Source organism: Carassius carassius, chromosome 6 (genome assembly GCF_963082965.1).
Source record: "Carassius carassius chromosome 6, fCarCar2.1, whole genome shotgun sequence".
Classification (NCBI taxonomy): Eukaryota; Metazoa; Chordata; class Actinopteri; order Cypriniformes; family Cyprinidae; genus Carassius; species Carassius carassius.
In genome coordinates, this window is record NC_081760.1 from 34,442,312 (window position 1) to 34,464,758 (window position 22,447).

A 22,447-nucleotide genomic window follows, 5' to 3' on the forward strand; every position below is an offset into this window, starting at 1 on the left:
ACATCGAGGAGAATTTTAATGATCAAAAATTAATCAACGCATTCATCTAAAGGTTCCTCATTGCAAACATCGCAAGAACTTTTCACCAAATCCATTGATGAGATGCATTTGCTGATAACTCCACAGCAGACACAGAGGTATGCTTTAATACAACTAATATTTGGCACAAAAGGCGAGATTGTGGGATTTCGGTTCCTTTCAAGGGCCCACAGGAAGATGCAAGCTCCACATATACGTACAGAAAGTGACAGCTGAAATACTGTACTGTTTACTAAAATCCAGGTTTAATTACTGGAAGGCTCACCTGTCGGACACAATATCACAATTACAGTTTTCTTAAAGTGAATAAAATCTCAATGTTTTATGCCACAAATCCTCATACAGTAGCTGTTGCTAAAATTGCAATTGACAAAGTCCAGAAGATAACGTTTTGTCTCAAATGGCACAGTGAAACCAGGTGTTGGGTTTAACATTCTGTCATTATTTGACCATAATATGTTCAAAAATGGCTAAACATTTAGTGGAGTTAAAAGACAACTAGTTTTCTACAGCTATACATATATACATGAACATACACACACACACATACATAGAGAGAGAGAGAGAGAGAGAGAATTATTTCAGCAACACTTTAGTATAGGGAGCAATACTAAGTATTTGCTTTTTAGCATGTATTTTACTAGAAGATTGGAACTTACTAATTAGTACTACTAGATTGTAGTTAATAGATAGTTAATAGTGAGAATAGGACCTTAAAATAAAGTGTGACCATTATTTGTCATGTTCGTTAGAATTAATATGTCTTGTACATGACTCAACTTAAAACCCTTAACCTGACTCGTCTACTTCCAGCACGTAAGAGTCATTAAACTTCAGCTGAATGGTAAAAACCCATGAGTCACTAGCATCACGTTTTCTGTCAGTTTACAACATGTACAGTATTACAGAGCCATAAAAGGACACGGGTGACATGAGGAAAAGGATAAATGTACTTAAATGTAACATTTATGACTGCTATAATTAAACAATCTGATAAGTGGATATTTTGAGTGCTTGTATATTTAGATTTTAAAGCTCAGTCACAAAATTATCTAACAATGATAATTCACCTTTAAAGCGAAATGTTAATTTTAGTGGAATCTTAAAAATTGCTGAGAAAAGGGCGGGGGGGATATGGAGATCTCTTTATAAGCTCGTTAAAAGAAGATGTTCAGTGACATGCTCAGGCACCATGATGAGAACAGATGAGAACCATTTATCTGTGTCTATTGATCAGGATAGGGAATATCGGTAAGTACAGTGAAAATTTTAAATAATAAATATCCCACACACAAGTGTACTGTGGCAGCTTAGATAAGAAATTTAGAGCCTTTAATGTTTTGAAACTGTGGGTACCTGATCTCATCTTTTGGAGATTTCATTGGATTATTGTCTGATTTGAATCTTTAAACTTCCTTAGGCATTTCTGTAGCTCCGCAGTAAAGATAAAGAATACAACCCAAAGCAGGTAATTAACTTGCATACACAGGTATAGTTTAACAAATGGATGATATATATAACAAAAATATAATATTTCACATGATTATATTTGTATTGTTGTGTACTGTTTTGCTGCTCTACATTTTTACACACAGCACATGGTATATAAAATAAAGGTCAATAAAATGGCACATTGAATTGATCAAAAGTGACAGTAAAGACATTTATAGTGTTACAAAATTATGAATTATATTATTTCAAATAAATGCTGTTCTTTTGAACTTTCTAATCAAGAATCCTGAAAAATACATGACGGTTCCCACCAAAATAGCAGCACAACTGTTCTCTGCATAGAGTGATTTCTGAAGGATCATGTGACACTGAAGACTGGAGTAATGATGCTGGAAATTCAGCTTTGAGCACAGGAATAAGTTATATTTTAAAATATATTCAAATAGAAAATAGTTGTTTTAATAATATAACTGTATTTTTGGATCAAAGAAATGCATTAGTAAGTATAAACCCGTTCACGCAGCCATGGGAAACACACTGACCTGATCTCTGTGTATCCGGCAGGGCTTACGGTCTGAGGACTCGGGTTCATGCCGTCAACACTTGAGCTGATGCTCTGGTCTGGAGTGTGTGGAGGAAACTGAGCACTAGCACCCGAGCTTCTGTCTGGAAGATGGGGCAATGGCCTGGAAACAGGATCACCGGAGAGAGCCGGTTGAGGAAAAGATCTCGGCACAGCCTCCGTCTTTATCTTCTTCACCTGAAAACAGAAATCAATAGAAAGATGAAGAAAGAGGAACAGATATGTAGATCCATTACAAGTTGGATGACACCAGGAAACACCAACATGAAGACATTTATGCAAAGCACAATAACAAGTAGAGGTATTCATGACTAAGCTTGGTTCACATTTGTCTTACCTTTCTAACCGATAAACGCTGTACATGTCGAAAACCAGTTGAATAGGTGTAAGAGGTAAAAAATCTCAAATGCACAAGAGCACAGTCAAATTCAGATCGATTCATTGCCACTTAATGATGCAAACGATAAACAGACCTAAAACTATACTAAACCAGACTGCAGCAATCCACGGCACCAGCATCATGGGACCACAACTGTGTTTGGCCAGAAGGGAGACTGAAATCTGAACTTTTCAGCATTGATTTGTGAATAACTGGCCGATATCTCACAGCACAGAGGAAGAGATGACGAAATTTAACTCACAAAGCAAATGAGATCAAAGTCACGTAACATAAAGACTACAACAGGATTAGATTGATCTTCAGTGTACGTAGTCCTGAAGGCACAGACGCTCAGTAGGTAATGGCTTTGATTACGGTAAAGAGGACACTATTGATTGCAGCCCACATGGGACCTATTTAAGGCACAGTCACTAAGACAGATCAGGACATCGATAAGCTAATGCATTAATGATGTAAACAGCATCATTGTTTTATTGAGTTCTGCGTTAAACGCTTTCGGTTGACTGTTTATAGAAGGGTCGCACTGCTGACGTCACGCAAAAGCACAGGACATTGTGGTGTGATCTTTCAAAATGATAGATACAAATGAGCAGGTTACCTATATGTGAAAATTAGAAGTTACATTTCAGTCAGTTCGTCCCACAAACCGATCATATGGCTTTAGAAATTTTGTATTATTGAGCACAGATAACTTCTATTATGGCAGTTTTTGGCCTTTCACATACACTTTTGTTCAAAAAAGTGGGATGGGTATTTGTTTTTGATAGAAGCCTCTTCTGCTCTCCAAAGCTGCATGTATTTGATCAAAAATACAGCAAAAACTGTAATATTGTGAAATATTATTACAATTTAAAAGAACTGTTTTCTGTTGTAATATATTGTAAACTGTAATTTATTCCTGTGTTTTAAACCAGAATTTTTAGCATCATCACTCCAGTCTTCAGTGTCACATGTTCCTTCAGAAATCATTCTAATAAACTGATTTTCTGCTCGTGAAAACTATGATTTTTTTTAGGATTCTTTAATTAATAAAACATTTAAAGGAACAGTATTTATATGAGTGGAGCTTTTCTACTGGATGTATTTGTCAACTTTAACACCAGATTTAGAAACAAGAAACCGCATGATCTGAGGTATCAGAGTTTAATAAACCAGAGTTTCATATGTTTTTGTTTTTTTTCTGAGCCTGTCCAGATCTAGAAGTTTTTCTCTGTCCTCACATTTCATTGGTAGAATGTCTTCCAATAACAAACCTGACTCCCTAGTTACATTTCAACAGAGACTTACAGCACACCTACAAGATGATCCTCCTCATTGATAATCAATTGACACGACAGTAAACAAAGCCCTCAAAACAAATTATGCAAGCATAAAAAATAGACGATAGCTACAACTGATACCCTCAAATATCAATGGTTGGTGTAGTGGTAGTGTTCCTTCGCAACCAAACATGCTGTTCATTTTTGTAAACACTTTGAACTTTCAAGATACCCAAGATGTTCCCAATGCAAAGTTTGGTTAAAAGTAGGACCAATAAGGAATCTGTAAACTTTGACCCACGTTCAATGAAGATTATTGATAAGCAAACCATTAACTTCGCGATGATTCTGTGATTGTGTGTCAGTTATTGATCAGAACAATAGAAAAAAAAAAGAAAAAAACTTAATGACAAGTACAATGTAATCCCCCAAAACAAGGAAATGTTTGGAGAGATAAGTATTCTATCCATGCTATAAAATAAGTCAATATATAAAATAAATGCACATCTCTTTTATCTGCTAAGGATTTGCAAAACAGTCGAGGTAACTTCTTTCAAACTTGTTAAACTGCCACCAAAAAATAATCAGTGTAGATGTCAACAGATGTCCCATGTATAAACTTCGATTTGTTAATGCTGGTTTTCCCAAAACAAAATGTGGTAATCCGAGTGAGCCGGTTCAGCTAGCGCTACGTGTTCAGATGAAAGATTTCATTGACCCCTTAGGTAATTGGAAACGTCTCCGCTGTAGGAAGTGGTCTTATTTTTCATGAAAGTCACATCAAGTATTTTTTCCATCAGCAATTCTCAGCCTGTTTACGACATCAGCTTGCCGATTAGACGGTTCTCCCACAGGCCTTATCTGGTCAAACTCGGTTTGATCAGCTCCACATGTCTATGTAAACAGAGGACTTTCAATAGCTCTGGATTTCAAAGATAACACAAAAACACAGCATACGCCGTTGTGTGTTAAGACCTTTCTTGGCTGAGATATTTCAGGAAGGTGGAAGATGGGGGAAAATATTTCAGATTTATGAATGTGAAGACTCTTCCTTCCAGGAAGACGCAATGAGGATCTCAACTCAAATTACTTCTGGTTAATAGATTAAAGCTGGATGATAAACAAATGTGATAAAAACAAGCATGTGATTATACCGTGGATAAAACTACAATTGCACATAATCCATTTTATTGATTTGTGACTTGTGAATGGGGTTTGTCATTTACAACAGTTCCAGAAGTAGGAAGTAAGACGTTTTATTTATTATTTGAAGAAGCTGATCTACAATTTATGGGCTTAACGATCATATTTTGTAGATAATAAGAGCCAATAAACTCAATAAGGTTCGACCTACAAATGTCTATGATGAAGCAAGTCTCTAAAATAGATATTAAAACCTATATACAGAATATATATCTATATATTTTATATTATATTATAACCAATATATTGGTGATTCTTACCATCTTTTTTCTTGGTTTCAGTATAGAGTTGTCTGGGCTGGACTCCTCTTCTCTTGAATAATCTGTATTTTCAACTGGAGTGCATTGTGTGACCTAGCAAAATAATAAATCAAATGACTTCAACATACAGTCTATTACATTTAAAGTTTGGCATCTGAAAAAAAAAGGAGTAATTTCTGAAAATCTGTGAAAACTCAATTATAATATTTCTGCCTGTGCAATTTATCAAGAGAGGAAATACACACATGACTAAGCAACTTTTATTGACTTAGTGTTTATCAAGAAGTGTACTTGGCATGAGCTACTGTAGACCCATTCTTCATCTTTCACTCAATGTTGTTCCTCAGTGCATGAGCAAACACATCCTGTAGTCCACAAAAACACCTTTTGTGTTCCTCAGGGGTGTAACTTTAATACCCATCGGAAAGATAAATACATCACTAGCCGGGGCCTTTAACGGGAATTAAGGTCACAAGAATCTGATCCAAAGTCAGCATGATGTAAATACCAGGAGGTTTGATCGAGTTTTATGTCCCAGGCTCATCTGCAGTAAATATCTTCAAGTAGTGAAAAAAAAGCTGTCCAAATGATTGCATTACTGGACTTAAAGGAATAGTTCACTCAAAAATTATAATTTGCTAAACATTGTCTCCCTCAGATCATCCAAGATGTGGATGAGTTTGTTTCTTCATCACAATAGATTTGGATAAATTTAGCATCACTTACTCACCAGTGGATCCTCTGCAGTGAATGGGTGCCGTCAGAATGAGAGTTTAAACATCTGGTAAAAACATTATAGTAATCTACAACTAATCCACACCACTCCACTCCATTGATTAACATATAGTGAAATGAAAAGCTGCATGTTTATAAGAAAAAATTATTCATTATTAAGATTAGGGGTGCGCGATAAATATCGTCCGATAATTAATAATATGCAAAGAACAAGCTATGTTTACCAGCCAAAACAACTTTAAACAAATATGCTGGTGGATTTTCATGTGAGAGGATAACAGAGGATGGACTTTTTTTTATTATTGGAGGAAGCCTTATTATGGATTATGGACATTTTGAAGTTTTAATTATGGACTTGTATATTACAAACATGCAGCTTTGATTTTAACTGATGGACTGGAGTGGTGTGGATTACTTGTGAATTATTGTGATGTTTTCTATCAGCTGTTTGGACTCTCATTCCGACGGCACCCATTCACTGCAGAGGATCCACTGGTGAGAAAGTGATGCAATGCTAAATTCTCCAAATCTGTTCTGATGAAGAGAAAAAACATCTGCATTTTGGATGGCCTGGGGGTGAATACATTTTAAACAAATTTTCATTTTTGGCTCAACTATTCCTTTAAAAAATAGCCTTTGATTGACTTTGGATTAAACTCAAAGCTGAGTCTTGTGATTGTACCTTTCACCTCAGGGTGAGAAGTGTTATTGGATTGCTGGTGTTTTTGAAATGGTATGTTTGACATGGACTGTGGAAACAAACCCACACTGACTCTGTGTACCATAGCAGCTAGATAATATGGGCATACATCTACGAATACACATGCATACTATCACCCCTACCTTCATCTTCTTGACATGTGGAGCATGTGCCTTAGGAACAGGAGTGAAAGGTGACATATCTGAGCTTTCAGTGTTTGTGTTGGCCTCCTGGAAACAAAACAATACACTCAGAGATTCACACGAGATCACCTGAACCCACAGACTACAGCAACAAAGCATCACTGCACATGACATGCACATGATGCATTGAGAAGACAACACTGTTTTATGTGTCACCTGAAACTAAAGTGCAAATGCAGAAAAGCAGACGTTGTTGATAGTGGCATAAGGGAGATAGCACGATGATGTCTTGAAGTTTTGGCGAGTCGGTGCAAACAGCAATAAAGCAAGGTCAGGGAGACACAGTCTCTATGCATGTGACTTTGTATTTGGTTGAAGAAGGAGAAAGTGGCATGTTTTGGGTTGTGAAGGATGCGTTTCCATACATGGCTTTGATTTTCTCATTTGGACTGCACTTTTGAAGGCATTTGATGTACTGAGTTACGTCTTAAAACAATTCAGAAGTTCAAATCTAACTAAATAAATGAAGAGGCTGGGGAAATGTTGCAAGCCAAATTCAAACCTGAATCGCTCAAATGAACACCATGACTTTTCGGACCAACGTTGTTATTATTAACTAAAGCTAAAAATGCAAAAAATATTTACAGCAATTGAAATGAATGAAATGTTACCAGAAATAAACTATGGAAGTCAATGGCAACCACCAACTGTTTGATTACCAGCAATCTTCAAAATATTCTTTTATGTTCAACATAAGAAAGCAGCTCCTACAGGTTTGGAACGACATGGGGTGAGTAAATGATAACAGAAATTTCATTTTTGGGTGAACATTTCTAACTTTTGTTTAAGGTGAAGGACGCTTATTAATACTAAAACAGAAATGAAAATGAATCTAAAAAGACAAAAATTTAAAATGACTCCAACTAAAATTTGCAAAATCAACTAAATGTAAAAGAGAAAGAGAAATAATAAAAACACTAATATGGTACAGTAATGATACTAACACTGGTTTGGACCCCAATTTCATTGTGTTTGCATTTACTAATATTATATTGCTCCCTTTAAAATGGTATTCTTTTTCCCTTGCACCGAACAATTATAATTATTATTCTTAATTTGAAAAATAATAAAAAATCTTAATAAATACTAAGATAGAAAATTTAAGATACTAAAACAACACTGGTTTGGACCCCAATATTAGTTTGTTTGCGTGTACTAAAATTAAATGCCTATTCTGTTGCATTAAACAATTATATTTATTTTTTATTAAATTGTTTTGTCAATGGCATATTAGATGGCTGCCAACTGAAGGCAAGTGAAGTGGTAGTTCAATGGGAGTTCATATGTTCTGTCAATACTCACTTTGACCATGATGAGGTTTGAAGGTTTTCCTTCGATCGGTCTTCTCTCCTGCACAGGCTTAAAGATGGCGCTGCAGTTCTGGATCAGCTTGGCCACAATGTTGTTACAGATATTCTGCTCCCGTATACCATCAAAACCAGATGACACACTGCAGAAAACACATGCACAAACACATGCTGTTCAAATCAAGATGTGTTGCCACATTAAATGAGAAAACCAGGAACAACAATACCCCTTTTTTATCCCTTTTCAGTAATAAATCATAAACAATGATAGACCACAATCAATCGAGCAATATAATGAAAATAAAAATGTATTAATACATTAAATAAAATTGATCAAGCAAAATGAATGATTAAAAAAATATATATTTTACTAAATAAATGCAATAAAATAATGCAACAAAATGCAATGCACTTAATAAATTATTCTCTGAGGCCACACTGAGATACTATCCCACGATAAAGAGTCATAAAACGTACATTAACTGCTGCTACTGCATGGGGTCACCGAGTGCTTGTCTGACAGCTGTATTTGTGCTTTAATTATTCCCGACAAAGAACATGCTGTACAGAGAAGAGAGGTATGTGCCTAAAATAGGCAACAGTTTTGTCACTTCCACCTCACTGAGTTGAAGTTGCACACATCTTGCATGCACAGACGCTGAGGTGTCAACTGCACATGTTGTGGTCACAGGGATTCCCTGAAACTGAGCGACTGATATATTATTAGGTGTTGTGTTCATCTTTCAACAGCTGGCAACTTACTTACAAGACACTATAAGAAGGAGCAAATTTAAAATTTATTGATTTAAAAACCAAATAACTTTTTATTTTGTGAAATCACCTTACTTTATGTGCATCCTCCTAGAATACACTGAAAATACTGAAGGGTGTTGGCTTAAATCTGGATATATAGTTAGTTATGAAGGAGGTTCACATCATTATGCTTTGCGTTGTAGGGGTAGAAGGGATCTCTAATAATCTTGGGCTGTTTTTTCCCTGAACTATTCACTTGTGAATAATCAGCTGGATTGCTTCTGTGCCTGAAAATAACAACCAAGTGATTTATGAGCACAGAAAGTATGTAAGTGATATTTGTGTTAGTGCTGACATCGAGTAAAGAATTCCACCTGGACTCTGGCCCCCTCTATTGGAGTCAAAAGCCTGGATAGCTAGACATAAGACAGCCAAAACATGCATTTCAAAACATTATTTGAATATTACAATGACAATTTAAACCATTAAGATTTTAGGTTAAGATTAACAGGAAATTGATCAATACTCAGTAATTTGATAAAACATAATTATGACACAAAATGATGAAACTAATGTGATAAAAAAATCTCATAATTATAAGATAAAACCAAAATTATGAAATACAACTGTAAGTCATAATTAAAAGATAAAAATTGCAAATTTGTGACAAAAAGTCACAAATATGACGTCAAAATGTTTGTCATAATTTTGACTTTTTATGTCTTTTTGATTATGTCTTTGTCACAATGATGACTTGTTGTTTAAAATAAAAATTTGGATGATATATATTTGCAACATAAGAAAAATAGGCTACACTTTAATTCTGACTATTTACTAAGTATTAACTATGACTTCAGTCTCAATACACTCCTAACTTGCTGTTAGCAAGGTGGTTGTTAAGTTTAGGTGTTGGGTAGGATTAAGGGCTCTAAAATATGATCACACAGAATAAGGCATTAAATCTGTGCTATATAAGTACTAATAAACAGCCAATATACCAGTAATAATAAGCATTCTAATAAGCAACTAGTTAAAAGTGAGAACTGGTGCCTAAACTAAAGTATTGCTGAAGAATATCATGCTTTAAAAAATTTTTTAAATAGACCTGTGATAAGACAAATGTATATTTTATATATTGTCTCAATTAATATGAAGTCTTATTTCATAAGAATTGCATTGAATAATCAACTAAAAAAGTCATAACATCTACATTGTAATTTTTTTTAATAATAATAATATGCATAAATAAACAAATTAATAACTTGTGTAATTTTTAAGTTATAGTACAACCTGGAAAAATAATTAATCACTGCGCTAGAACTGAAACTATTCTCTACTAATCATGCCAAGAGTTTCTTGGAGACATGAGTGCCGATCACTTTGAAATACAGCCAATGAGAAGCAGGACTGAGAACATGACACCCAGAACACATCACAAGGTAAAACATTTAGAGCTTAAAGTTAAGAAGACATGATGGGTATCAGATTATGGATCAGTTTATATAACTCATGGAAGAGATAAATATTTCATTGGCTTGCTTGCATTGAATTGTGTGACTGAGACTTACTGGAAGACGTTGGGCCCGAACACTGTGCCCAGGTTGGTGGCGGTCATGCGGTTATAAGCCTGTTCCTGTTCCACCTGGGACAGGAAGTGACACAAGTAATACAAGAGACTGTAGTGGATATCTGGCAGCTGGAGTAGGAGCTCATGCAGATCCTTACAGAAGTCATCCTCACTGGATTCTGACAGAACATAGAAACACAATAAATGACTTTATATGTCAAATAGGATGATATTCATATAATTAAAATAATATGTCCATTAAAGCAGTAAAGTTAGAAACTGAATCTTCGGAACACACTTAACAGAAAATACGATGTGACATAAATTCCAACACATATGTATTTTATAATTAAATAATGAAAAATATAGCAAGCCTTAATATTTAGAGTAATAATAATAGGTTTTAAGTAATAACATTGTTATTGTTATACATTTTCTATTTTTGGCTAGTTGTCACAAATAATAAAAATTAAATGAGTAATAATTAATAAAAATAATTATTAATCAATGTACATTATATTATTAATAACTTTTTTTTTATTGTGTGGAAAAGAGTGGTGGGGCAATGGGAAGACAAAAAAAAAAAAAACCATAATATGGCTGAAGTGTGCTTGCTTCATAACCACTGATTGAACAAAAGAACCTCCTGAGTGTAAGGTATGCAAGAATTTACTAGCTATATTTAGCAGTATATATATATATATATATATATATATATATATATATATATATATATATATATATATATATATATATATATATATATATATATATATATATATATATACACACATATACATATAAATACACACATTTGATCAACACTATCTAAATTTATTCAAATATTTTAAAAAGTTTAAAATATATATTTAAATATTCATATTAAATATCTAAAGAATGTTTTAATAATCATTCATAATAATCACAACTGGGTTTTTTTTTTCCATGTTCTCAGTTTGAAATCAAATCCAAGGGTTCATTTTAAATTAATGTGCAACTCTACAGTATCTGCATGAACACAAAACAATACAAATATGTCTGTTTTAATCCTTGTTTTCTGGCGTCCGAGATATACCATCTGTGCAGGAGTGTCTCACACATGCCACAAAGAGAGGGAGACTGGGACACCAACTGAAGACTGCAGCGAACAAGTCTGTCCAGAAAACAGCTCACGTATTTATTTCCTTCCGGAATTTTTTTTGGGTGGGGGGGGGTCTTAATATGAAACAAAAGGTGTTTATTGGTGCACCGCTGATCTCTGACACCAAGCCCACATTGATCAAGGAAAGTCTCCTCTCTGCACATTGCAGAGGTCAGTAAAGTATGATACAGCTGCAAATTCAGTATTTTCTTATTTTAATGGACCCAATGGACGTAAACCAGTAAAATAATCCCATTTATTAAAGCTCTATCTAATATTTTACACTATTCAGAAGCAAAACTCCCGCCTAGATCTCTTCAGCAAGTGTGAAAACACAGAGCATGATTTAAAGCACTGACTGTATGATAAAGTCTACACTAAACTCTACTACAGGAGGCAGTTCTGCTCTGTCATTATCCTGACTATGACTCATGAGCTTAATATAGAACGTAACCTTTACACAAATAATTACAATTGATCAACAGCTTAACAGGTTTGACTGGCACTAAACTGCTGACCTACTTTGCTATTATGAATTAAATATGTTATAATGTTCATGTAAATAAATATTGTGTAATATATATGTATGTATATATATATATATATATATATATATATCTACCTCTCTATCTATATATCTATCTATCTATCTATTTATATATATCTATATCTATATTTATATATATATATATATATATAAATATATATATATATCTATATCATTATAAATATATATATATATATATATATATATATATATATATATATATATATATATATATATATATATATATATATATATATATATATATATATATATATATATATATATATATATATATATATGATCTGATATGATATGATATAACTATTGTGTTCCCCCTAAAAATGTTTTAAGTAAAAAAAAATGTTTTCTCTCTCTCATTTCAGCTCTTTTTTGTTTTCTTTTTTTTTTTAAATCACCACATACCTTTAAGGGATCTTGGCTCAGTTCACAAGCAATACTTTGAAGATGGAAATATTCATAACAATGATTTGTTGTTAGTATGAGAAAAGTTAAAAAAAAAGAAATTTTCAAGTTTTTTTTATTATTGTTATTATTATTATTAAGTTATTTTATGATTATTAAGTTACATTTTAATTTAGGCCGGGCTGTTTTGTCGGTCTAACAGTGCTCATCAATGTCAAAATAATCAAGGTGGCCAATCAAATCAAAGTAGGCGGGGTTTGCTGTTCTTAAAAGTTCCAAAATGGAACTAGGGAAACGTTAAATATTTTTATGATAGAAATGATAACTAATACTCAACCTTTTCTCAGATATGGCCATTTTGAACTGAAAATAATGCATACAAAAAAACGGCATGTGTGCATATATTAATTTAAAATATTGCTTGCAAATATTTCAAAATGGTTACTTTCCAATTAGAATTATATTTTCACTAAGGGCTACGAAGCTTAAATCTACAGTCTTTCAGTTGCAGGTTCAGATGTTTAAGCACTACTCCAATAAAAGCTGACTCACCCTGGTACAGCTGAATGAGAGGATTGTGGATGGAGGGATGGATGAGACCTTCAGGTAGATCCCTCAAGAACTGCTTCAGTAAGCTGGCTACAGCAAAGGCGTCTGCATCCTGATGTAGATCAACCTCTTCTCCTCCATCAAACCTCTGCCGCAAGTTATCCACGGCCCGAACGTTGCCGTTTACTCTGAACAGACCCTCCAGACGAAGACCTGATGGATTGTGACACCACAAGAGAGACATAAAGCTATGCAAGTCATTGTGTAGTTAACAACATTTAATGGTTTCAACAGGTAACAAACTAACTTATGCCACTCTTAGCTCAACTACATAACTACTAGATCTTTATAATTTTGGGAAGATATTTGATTAATGTCATAAAATCTACAGTAAAAAAGTCAAGTTCATGAAAAAGGCTGGTGTTGAAATAAAGAGCCACAGTATCCTGCTGACGTCATAGACCCAGTGCAGGGTTTTCTTCTCTGAGGGGCTATAGCACCATCCAGAGGAAAACAAGCACAACTGCAGCTTTATCAGAGTACAGTATGGAACAAATATGAGAATAAACCATATGTTTGGTCAGTTCTAGTCTTTAGTAATGAAAGTTGATTTAATGGATACAATTTTAAGTGGTTTTTTTTTTTAATAGGAAGTGAGAAAATATTAATATTCAGTCTGTCATTATAATGTCCTTTCACTTACCCATTTGGATTTACTTTAATAAAATTAATCTGATCAATTTATATAATCCTAAATTATAAAATAATATATATTTTGAACAGCATTGTTATATAAATTAGTATTGTTTTACATTTCATCCTTCATGTTTGTATTTTTTTCGGGGGTTGACATTCGTAGCTCTTTACCAACAAGTGAGTTTGATGTTTAGAGGACAGAGGCCTAAACGTAAGTCACAGTTTGGACCTTGTCGGCTAAAGGCAAAAAAAAGCAAATGTGATTGATTTTTTTTTTTCTAATAAAAATCTTTGAATTTTGTGTATAGTAAAATACATATATAAGAATAAAAAAATTCTTATTCTTATACATGCATTTTGTACGATTTGATATCAACTGAGATAGAATGACTAAAGTAATAATAATAATATTTGTACCTTTAAAATGCATGTTATACCACAAGTTTACTGCGAATAAAGGTTAAAAAATAAATAAATACAAATAAAGGTAAGGTGATTTATTATATTTAAAAATATTTACTAGTTACAGTAGTCAACACTAAAATACAGATATATAAATTATAGATTCATAAATGCAGTTGCAATTTAACTTATTGTTTAATGTAATAAAAATTTTGATGATTAAAAAATGTATGTCTATAGTTGGTAAACAACTCATGTCAATTAAAAATAAAAATAGAAAATATAATATAATATAAAAAGAAATCATTAAAGAAAACAGTGTTTTTAATTTGTGTACATTAGGGCTGTCAGAAAATAATTAGAATTTCGAATATTCATCGAATTTAAAATAAAAATCCACATTCGAATGCAAAAACGTTCCACTTCGAATTTTAGATGCGCATTCAGGAGGCAGCCCCAGTGGTGCATGAGTGTCATTGCATTATCATGTTTTTGTTAGCCTATCAAGTTGAAGCCATTAAAGGGTTAGTTCACCAGATAACGAACAAAAGATTGACTTGTTCTCAGACGCGTCCGATTCGAGAACTGAGGATCTTATGATACTGCGCATGTGATTCAGTGTGAAGCAGACTGACACATAGAGCTTCTGAACCGAACTGATTCTATTGATTATTGATTCTGAACTGATTCTGTGCTAATGTTATGAGCGCTGGTAAACCGAAGGCTTGAATCATTACGTCAAGGGCAAAAGAATCGGTGAACCATTTCCTTCAACCGGTTTATTGAATCGAACTGTTCGAAAGAACTACTGGAGATCCGAAAACCGATGCCAATCGAAGTCAATCTTTCGTTCATTATCTGGCTCGGCTCGGTGTTCATCTTCAGTTCTCTCTTCACAGCAGTTCAGTCAGTTCTGTTTTGATTCATTCTCGAACCGAATATCACTACACTGCAGTGAACGCGCTCATAATAGATCTGGAAAAGAAACCAATGCTGAATAAAGTCGTAGTTTTTGCTATTTTTGGACCAAAATGTATTTTCGATGCTTCAAAAAATTCTAACTGACCCTCTGATGTCACATGAACTACTTTGATGATGTTTATCTTACCTTTCTGGACATGGACAGTAGACCGTACACACAGCTTCAATAGAGGGACTGAGAGCTCTCGGACTAAATCTAAAATATCTTAAACTGTGTCCCAAAGATAAATGGAGGTCTCAAGGGTTTGGAACGACATGAGGGTGAGTTATTAATTACATAATTTTGATTATTGGGTGAACTAACCCTTTAAGATGCGGCGATGATGCGTTGTTATTTACAAATATTGCGGGAAAAGAGAACATCATAGCGAAGAAGATCTTGTTCACATCAAAACTGAAACCAAGCTGTTCACACAGAACGTATATTTCGCGCATTTTCTAGAGGGACATCTATCACCGTTGCACTCACACAGGGGCGTCGGACTGGGGGGGTAAAGGGTACCGAGTACCCAGGGCCCGAGGCAGGGGGGGGCCCTTAGAAGTCAGTTTTCTATACATGCACTAACATTTGTATAGCATTTATGTACAACTAAAAAAGTTCCTGTGCAAAACTAAACTTGTAGTTAGGCGCTGGTTTGGTATAAAAAAAGTCAATTTCATACTGTGCAGGGCCCCACACCCCTCTCGAATCAATGCAAATGGTACGACCCGCAGGTCAGGTGCTTCTGCTGCGGACCCGCGGTGATTGAATCAGTTGATGAGACAGGAGCTGGAGTGAGCCGTGAAGAGTCATGTCTCTCCTTAAGAAAGGAATATCAGGGGCTCAAAAACGAAAAGAGAAGCAGAATAAAGAGAGAAGGGCAAATGAGGGCAAGCAGTTGCTCACAAATTTTTTTGAAAAGAGAGGTGAGCTCCAAATGCATCATCAAGCATTGACATTGTTTTAACATAAATATCTACTCCCGGTAGAATAGCATACATTTATGTTTGCATTTATGAATAATATACCAATACTTTATAGTATCACACCCTTCATAGCGAGCAAACAATGTTTCTGATTATTGCATGGCTTGGCTGAATTCCAATGTAGAATGCGGTCTGTTATTTCTTGATAACAGACCGCTGCGAAGTATAACAGACCGTTGCCATGAAAAACAGCGCGTTGCTATGGACGCGGAACGGACTATTTTCTTTGGCAGAAGCAATACAATCGTTTTTAAATCAATAAACTCCTTTTTAAATCAATAATTCGTGGCAAATTATTTATTTATTTTCTGGGTAGCCATGTAATAAGCGGGATAATGTATAGAGAGGCGATCGTTATAGCGAATAACAACCCCGACAGGCTGAACAGGACCCCGACACGAAGCGGAGGATAATTTAATCTAACGTTATACATTATCCCTTACGTAAATAACAGGGAGTGAGAAGCAGACGGAGCTCAACACACTGCCACTCCAGGCAGCTGCCTAAACGCTTGTCTCCTCTTCTGCTGCAGTTCTCCCCACTCTCAGAGTCAGAAGTTTACATGAAAACACTGTATATTTCCCTCCATTGTCAAAATCTAACACCCGCGAAAACACAGATCGTTAGCGCCTATTTTACCGCATTGTTATGCAAATTAGCTCGCACACGCTCTTACATTAAGTACAGGATTGTTCTCAGTATAATAATGCACATCTTAATGATTGAAAAATGACTTATTTTAAAACATAATTCAAAGACTGAATGTCTAGTTTGGCGGTTAGTTTACCCTGTGATTCTATAGTCTAGTCTGCATTTATTTTAAACAGACAAATAATCATCAATTATCTTGTACTTAGCCTACACTTTAAAAAAAAGGTATTGTGACAATAAAGGATATTTTAGCAACCATTTGAAGCCATATATTTCAGTTTCAGAGTCAGACCCTGCAGCAGCAGGCCCCTCATCATGGCTAGGTGAAAGCAGTGACAGTGAGGTGGATGTGAGTGTGACAGCGAGACAAGGTGAGCTTTTTAACACTTAGTAATTAGTAATTAAGTGTTAAGAGGAAATAAGCAAAATTAGTACATTGTTATTGTACACATTTAAACTTTAAAGTGTAATTACTAATTACAGTTTAAAGTTTACAGTTTAAAGTTTAAATGTGTACAATAACAATGTACCCATTTTGCTTATTTCCTCTTGTAGCAGAGGCAGAAATAGAAGATGAGGTTGATATTCATATAAGTGATCAGAGGGAAAGTGAAGAATGTGATGAAGGTAGTCAGGAGCAGGAGGACAGAGCTGAAGAGGAAAGAGAAGAGAATGAGAGACTTAGGGATACTGGAGAGGGATTGTCAGAGGACCCAGGATTATGGCCAACAACTCTTACTGATAAGCACAGGAAAACTATTGTTCAAATGCTAGCAAAAAACTGGACTTTAAAGACCTGATCAGCAAATTTGCGCATGCAAAGACCCGTCAATGGGCATTTAGTAAAAACTGACATTATTTAGTTTGTGTTTCAGACCAAAGTTTTTCTCATTTGGTATGGTCATTTTCAGAACTGCTTTACAGTATATTTGATTTAGTCCAGGTTTGGACCTGCTAGACCTTTTGTCATCTCAGTAAGTAGTACTTTCGACAATAAAACAAAAATATATTAATCAGAGTGTGGCCTATTTTGTTTACATTAAGTGTTTTATGATAAAAATGCAATACCTTACCTATTGGTATCACTATGGTATTGGGGGCCCAGCAAGATGGTTTGTACCCAGGGCCCAAAATTTGGTGCTACGCCCCTGCACTCACACAAAATAGCCGCACGTTTAACTCTCTAAGTTTAAGTTCAATGTTGAGAAAACATATCTTGAGACTTTTTCACCATCCCACTGCAAATCGTTAAAAAAAAAAAAAAAAAAGTACTGTGTGATTGGCTTTCGGCCCTTTGTATTAAACTATGCATACATACATGATGCCGTTTTGTGTATAGTCGTTTAAGCAACTTAAGTATAATTGGTAAACATTATTTTAAACATTATGCACTTTTTTCCACAGATAGTCATGGTATGCTTTGAATAAATGTGCATTAGTTATATTTTGCGCCCTCTTGTGGCCTCAGGAGAGAATCCAAAAGCTTTTCTTTACCCTAACTGAAATTATGCATTTTGATAATATTTAAGTACAAAATTAGAATTGAGTTTTTCAGTCATTTTGACAGCCCTAGTATACATATATAAGTTTGTATACACACAAATAAATATATATATATATATATATATATATATATATAGAGAGAGAGAGAGAGAGAGAGAGAGAGAGAGAGAGAGAGAGAGAGAGAGAGAGAGATAGATATAGATATAGCTTAAAAGAAAAAAAGTGTTTTGTCTTATGTTAAAGTTCAAGAGGGCAAAACAAAGTTTTCTGCTATTTGTTACTATAGCTCTTGCCGCATCTCTGAAAACAATCATAAATTGCCCACTAGGCCTGAATCAGACACCTGATGATTTCTTCTTTGTAAAAACGCAGTAAGCAATGATATGATGTGCTATTAGTTGCTTAAAGCATTACAATTGGTTCGCCAAAGAAATACACTGGTTACTTTTAATTCTTTATCATTGTCCCTACATCAGATTTCTTCACACCGAAAACAACACTTACCATGCTTTTCCAGATACTCCACCATACTCCGGACCACCACAGGAACCCCGTCAATGACAAGTCCCAGATCTCTCAACTCCAGCAAGGACACGCCGAATGTCTTCTTCCCCCCCGTGGCGGTGGCTGGAGAGGATTTGTTCATGGGCAGCTGTACCATCCACTTCATGTCCTCCTTGATCTGGACCGTTGCCTTGTTGTGCTTGGAAAAGCAGAAGAGGAAGGAGCAGTCAACCACATCCACCGTTCCCACCGTCTGCATCATAAAGACCCCTAGTCCATATATCAGCCTTTATATCTGAGACTTTTCCCACTGCTGGTGAAGGTGGATCTGTCAGTGGCAGGAAACAGAAGGGAAGGAGTCTAGCGTGTGTGTGTGTGTGTGTGTGTGTGTGTGTGTGTGTGTGTTTACGTCAGGAGAGGTTGCCATGCACCTGTAACCAGGTGAGAGGAAACACACAGACGCAAGCTGACAGTATGTCAAACTCAGCGTTTGTTACCAACTAGAGGAGGAAAGTTTGCAATGTTAAGCATTCAGGAAGTAATACTGATATGGAGAACAAATGTTTATAATATGTTAATATTTTATAACTACAATAAATTGGAGTGAAACTTTGAACAGGTTTATTAGAAATCACACCTGCAGTATAAGCCAGTGTTATTTAGTTTATTTAATATACTAAAGTAGATTTGTTTATGTATTGTTTTTATTTTAATTGTAGTTAAAGTTTTGTGATTTTAAAAATAATGATTTATATACATACTCCTTTATTAAATCAAACTATTTGTTAATATATATATATATATATTTACAATTTTACATCCCTACTGAGAGAGAAAGAAAAAAAATCTCTTAAACTAGACTTAAATCAGATTAAATTAATTAAGACCAGCAAACCATTTTAGGCTGGTTTGAGTTTTTTTTAAATGATATAATGAAGTACTCAGCTACATCATGGAAGAGAATTTATGCGGACACTAATTTAACAAAAAAACATTTTTTCATTGAAGATCTTAAAGCAGCGTCCATCAAAATGAATTTGTTGTGTTGTCACAAACACATACAATGCATCCTTCCAAATGAAGGAAAGAACACAAGAATGGTTTGTATTCAGAGGCTGTTAGCAGACCTTCAATACAATGAGAAGGTTGCCTGCTCATTCGGTTCTCTACAGTCTATTACGTGAGCATCTTTTAATTGGGTGTTCTGGACTAAATGTCCTCTTGTTCTCCGCGTGTGATCCAGGCTGCATTGTAAACACACGTTTGTCTTAGAGCCTACTCAAATACATAATCTGCTCAAATACAAATAGTAGGAGTACCATTCAGTGTAAGTGCATTTATGTTTTGAAACAAGGCATCTTTTTCAGCATCATTACTCCAGTCTTCAGTGACACATGATCTTTCAGAAATCACTCTAATTTGCTGCACAAGAAACATTTCTTATTATCAGTGTTGAAAACGGTGCTGTGTTCTTGTTACAGTGAAGCAGTCTACTGTCACTTTTGATCATTTTAATGCATCCTTGCTAAATTTAAATTATTTATTTCTTTGATAATACAAATACTAGTACTACTAGTTATAATAATAATAGCTAATTATGCTTCCATTCGCTAACATTTTGTTCCTCAAAATGACCTTAAGAACATAAGCCTGTCTGAGCTACTCATGAGAGACCAACAGGAACAGATGTCTGTGAAATCACCCTCACAACACTTCTGAAGAGCCATGCATTAACATACAGCCATGCTATTCACACTCAATGAGAGTAATAAAAAACTTTGCACTGCAAGTTTCCATTACAGGTTCAGACAAAGTCCTAATTACTTAATGACCCCCCACCCCCTGCTTTGACTCTTTTGGGAAGTCAATGGATCTTCAAACCCTCAATAGTCTGAAAAATACACCTCACTGAACCCTCATATCACATGAGATCCTTTATTATTTCTAAAATACCCACTGTTCAGAAGATTGGGGTAAGTAATTTTTTGGGGGAAATTTATATATTTATTCAGCAAGGATGACAGTAAAGACATTTATAATGTATTTTAAATAAATGCTGTTCTTTTGACCTTTTATTCATCGAAGAACCCTAAAAAAATAAATCAGTTTACCAAAACACTTAATTTTTTGAGCAGCAAATCAGTATATTAGAATGATTTCTGAAGGATCACGTGAGACTGAATACTGGAGGAATTATGCTGAAAATTTGGCTTTGAATAACAGGAATAAATTACATTTTAAAATAGATTCAAACAGAAAACTGTTATTTAAAATTGTAACAATATTTCCCAATATTCCTGTTTTACTCAAATAAATGTAGCCTTGATGAGCATTATAGCTTGGAACATAAAAAAAAGAATAATCCTAACAACCCCAAATTTTTAAACTTTGCTGAAAAAGTTGTGATTTTAAATGTAGGTCTTTGTTCTGTTAAAAGTACAGAGTTCATTTTCACAAACTCAGTCTCTGTTCAGTGAGAAACGAGTCTTGGCATGTTCATTCATAGCTCCCGTATGCGTGCAGACATGCTGACAGCAACTGCTTGTAGCAGTGCATGCTAGCACCAGCTGCAGATCCTTTCTGCTATTATAAGATAGAAACAAGCACAAACTTTACAACACTTTACATTGTCTGAAAAATTTGCAGAAATTTTACCTTTAGGGGCCATAACAGCTTGTTAATAATTAGTTCTAATTAGGTACAATGCTGAACCTTATTTACCCCTAAAAGGTACATATTAGTACCCTTGAGTAATATGGACACTTAAGATACTAGGATACTTTTAGGGGTACAAAGTTGTTAATTTGAGGTTACTGCCCTAATAAAAAAGCTGTTTTCCACCTAAAGATAAATATTCAGCATGCTGCACCAAAGGAATGTTCATTTATTTATAAAGTTAAGTGAAGTTGACACAAGAGTGGTGGCCTAACACAAGAGACATTGTAAACAGATGGGAAGAAATGACCTCAGTCTAGCGGCTTTTACTCAGTCCAGGATCACAGCCAGCACTCTTGCACATTGATGCATTCAGAAACTCCACAATAATCATGTGTAAACTCAAACACACACACACACACACTTTCATACTAGCTGACTGAGTTGCCCTGCCTTATAAGGAGTTGGCCAGAATGAATTTTTTTTTTTTGTACTTACACAGATTGCTCCAGCCCCCATCTCCCTCTTTTTTCAGGAAGAGCCTGTAGAGTGATGAATTCCACAAATTCCTTCTCCTTTCTTACAGTGACCTCCTTAACATCCCACAAGAAAGTCGCCGGGTCATAATGTGTTGTTTAGTCCATCTTTGGATGAGCTAAACTTATCCGAAAACTTCAGAGGCTAAGCAGAGGAGTCAGCCTCCTTTTCCTAAAGCTCACTGGAGCTTAGTGACTCCTCACCAAATGAAATCTGAGCCCTGTGCTCCTATTGGCTGGTGTTGTGATCACATGACCAGCTGGCCCAAACCTTTGAAAGTCTCTCCACATGGGGCAAATGAGAGGAAGCTGCATCAATTACCAATTCACAGATTTTCAGTATCGCTGTAAGGGGTATTTGTTTGTCTTCATTCATTTTAAAGAATCAACTTGATAGAAAATAGCTTTCTTTGCATGTTTTTATGCATTGAT

At 34.8% G+C, this 22,447-nt stretch overlaps 2 protein-coding genes across 10 annotated transcripts in view; one reads left to right on the top strand and one right to left on the bottom strand.

Annotated features, from left to right (window-relative positions):
* Positions 1-22,139, bottom strand: part of LOC132142712 (protein FAM13A-like) — a 47,760-nt gene extending 25,621 nt beyond the window's left edge. For 2 of the 9 annotated variants that reach the window (XM_059552795.1, XM_059552788.1), the window contains exons 1-8: positions 21,978-22,139; positions 18,825-19,023; positions 13,125-13,334; positions 10,463-10,640; positions 8,137-8,284; positions 6,775-6,861; positions 5,197-5,289; positions 2,034-2,251 (exon numbers count right to left, since the gene is read on the bottom strand). In XM_059552795.1, the coding sequence (XP_059408778.1) occupies positions 2,034-2,251; positions 5,197-5,289; positions 6,775-6,861; positions 8,137-8,284; positions 10,463-10,640; positions 13,125-13,334; positions 18,825-19,023; positions 21,978-21,998 (1,154 nt within the window). In that variant the 5' untranslated portion in view covers positions 21,999-22,139. Of the gene's footprint in view, positions 1-2,033; positions 2,252-5,196; positions 5,290-6,774; positions 6,862-8,136; positions 8,285-10,462; positions 10,641-13,124; positions 13,335-18,824; positions 19,285-21,977 lie in introns of those variants that run through there. The other 7 variants (XM_059552787.1, XM_059552794.1, XM_059552791.1 and 4 more) reach the window with 7 other exon arrangements.
* Positions 1-22,447, top strand: part of LOC132142722 (BTB/POZ domain-containing protein 3-like) — a 285,051-nt gene that overhangs the window by 32,798 nt on the left and 229,806 nt on the right. The window lies entirely within an intron of this gene.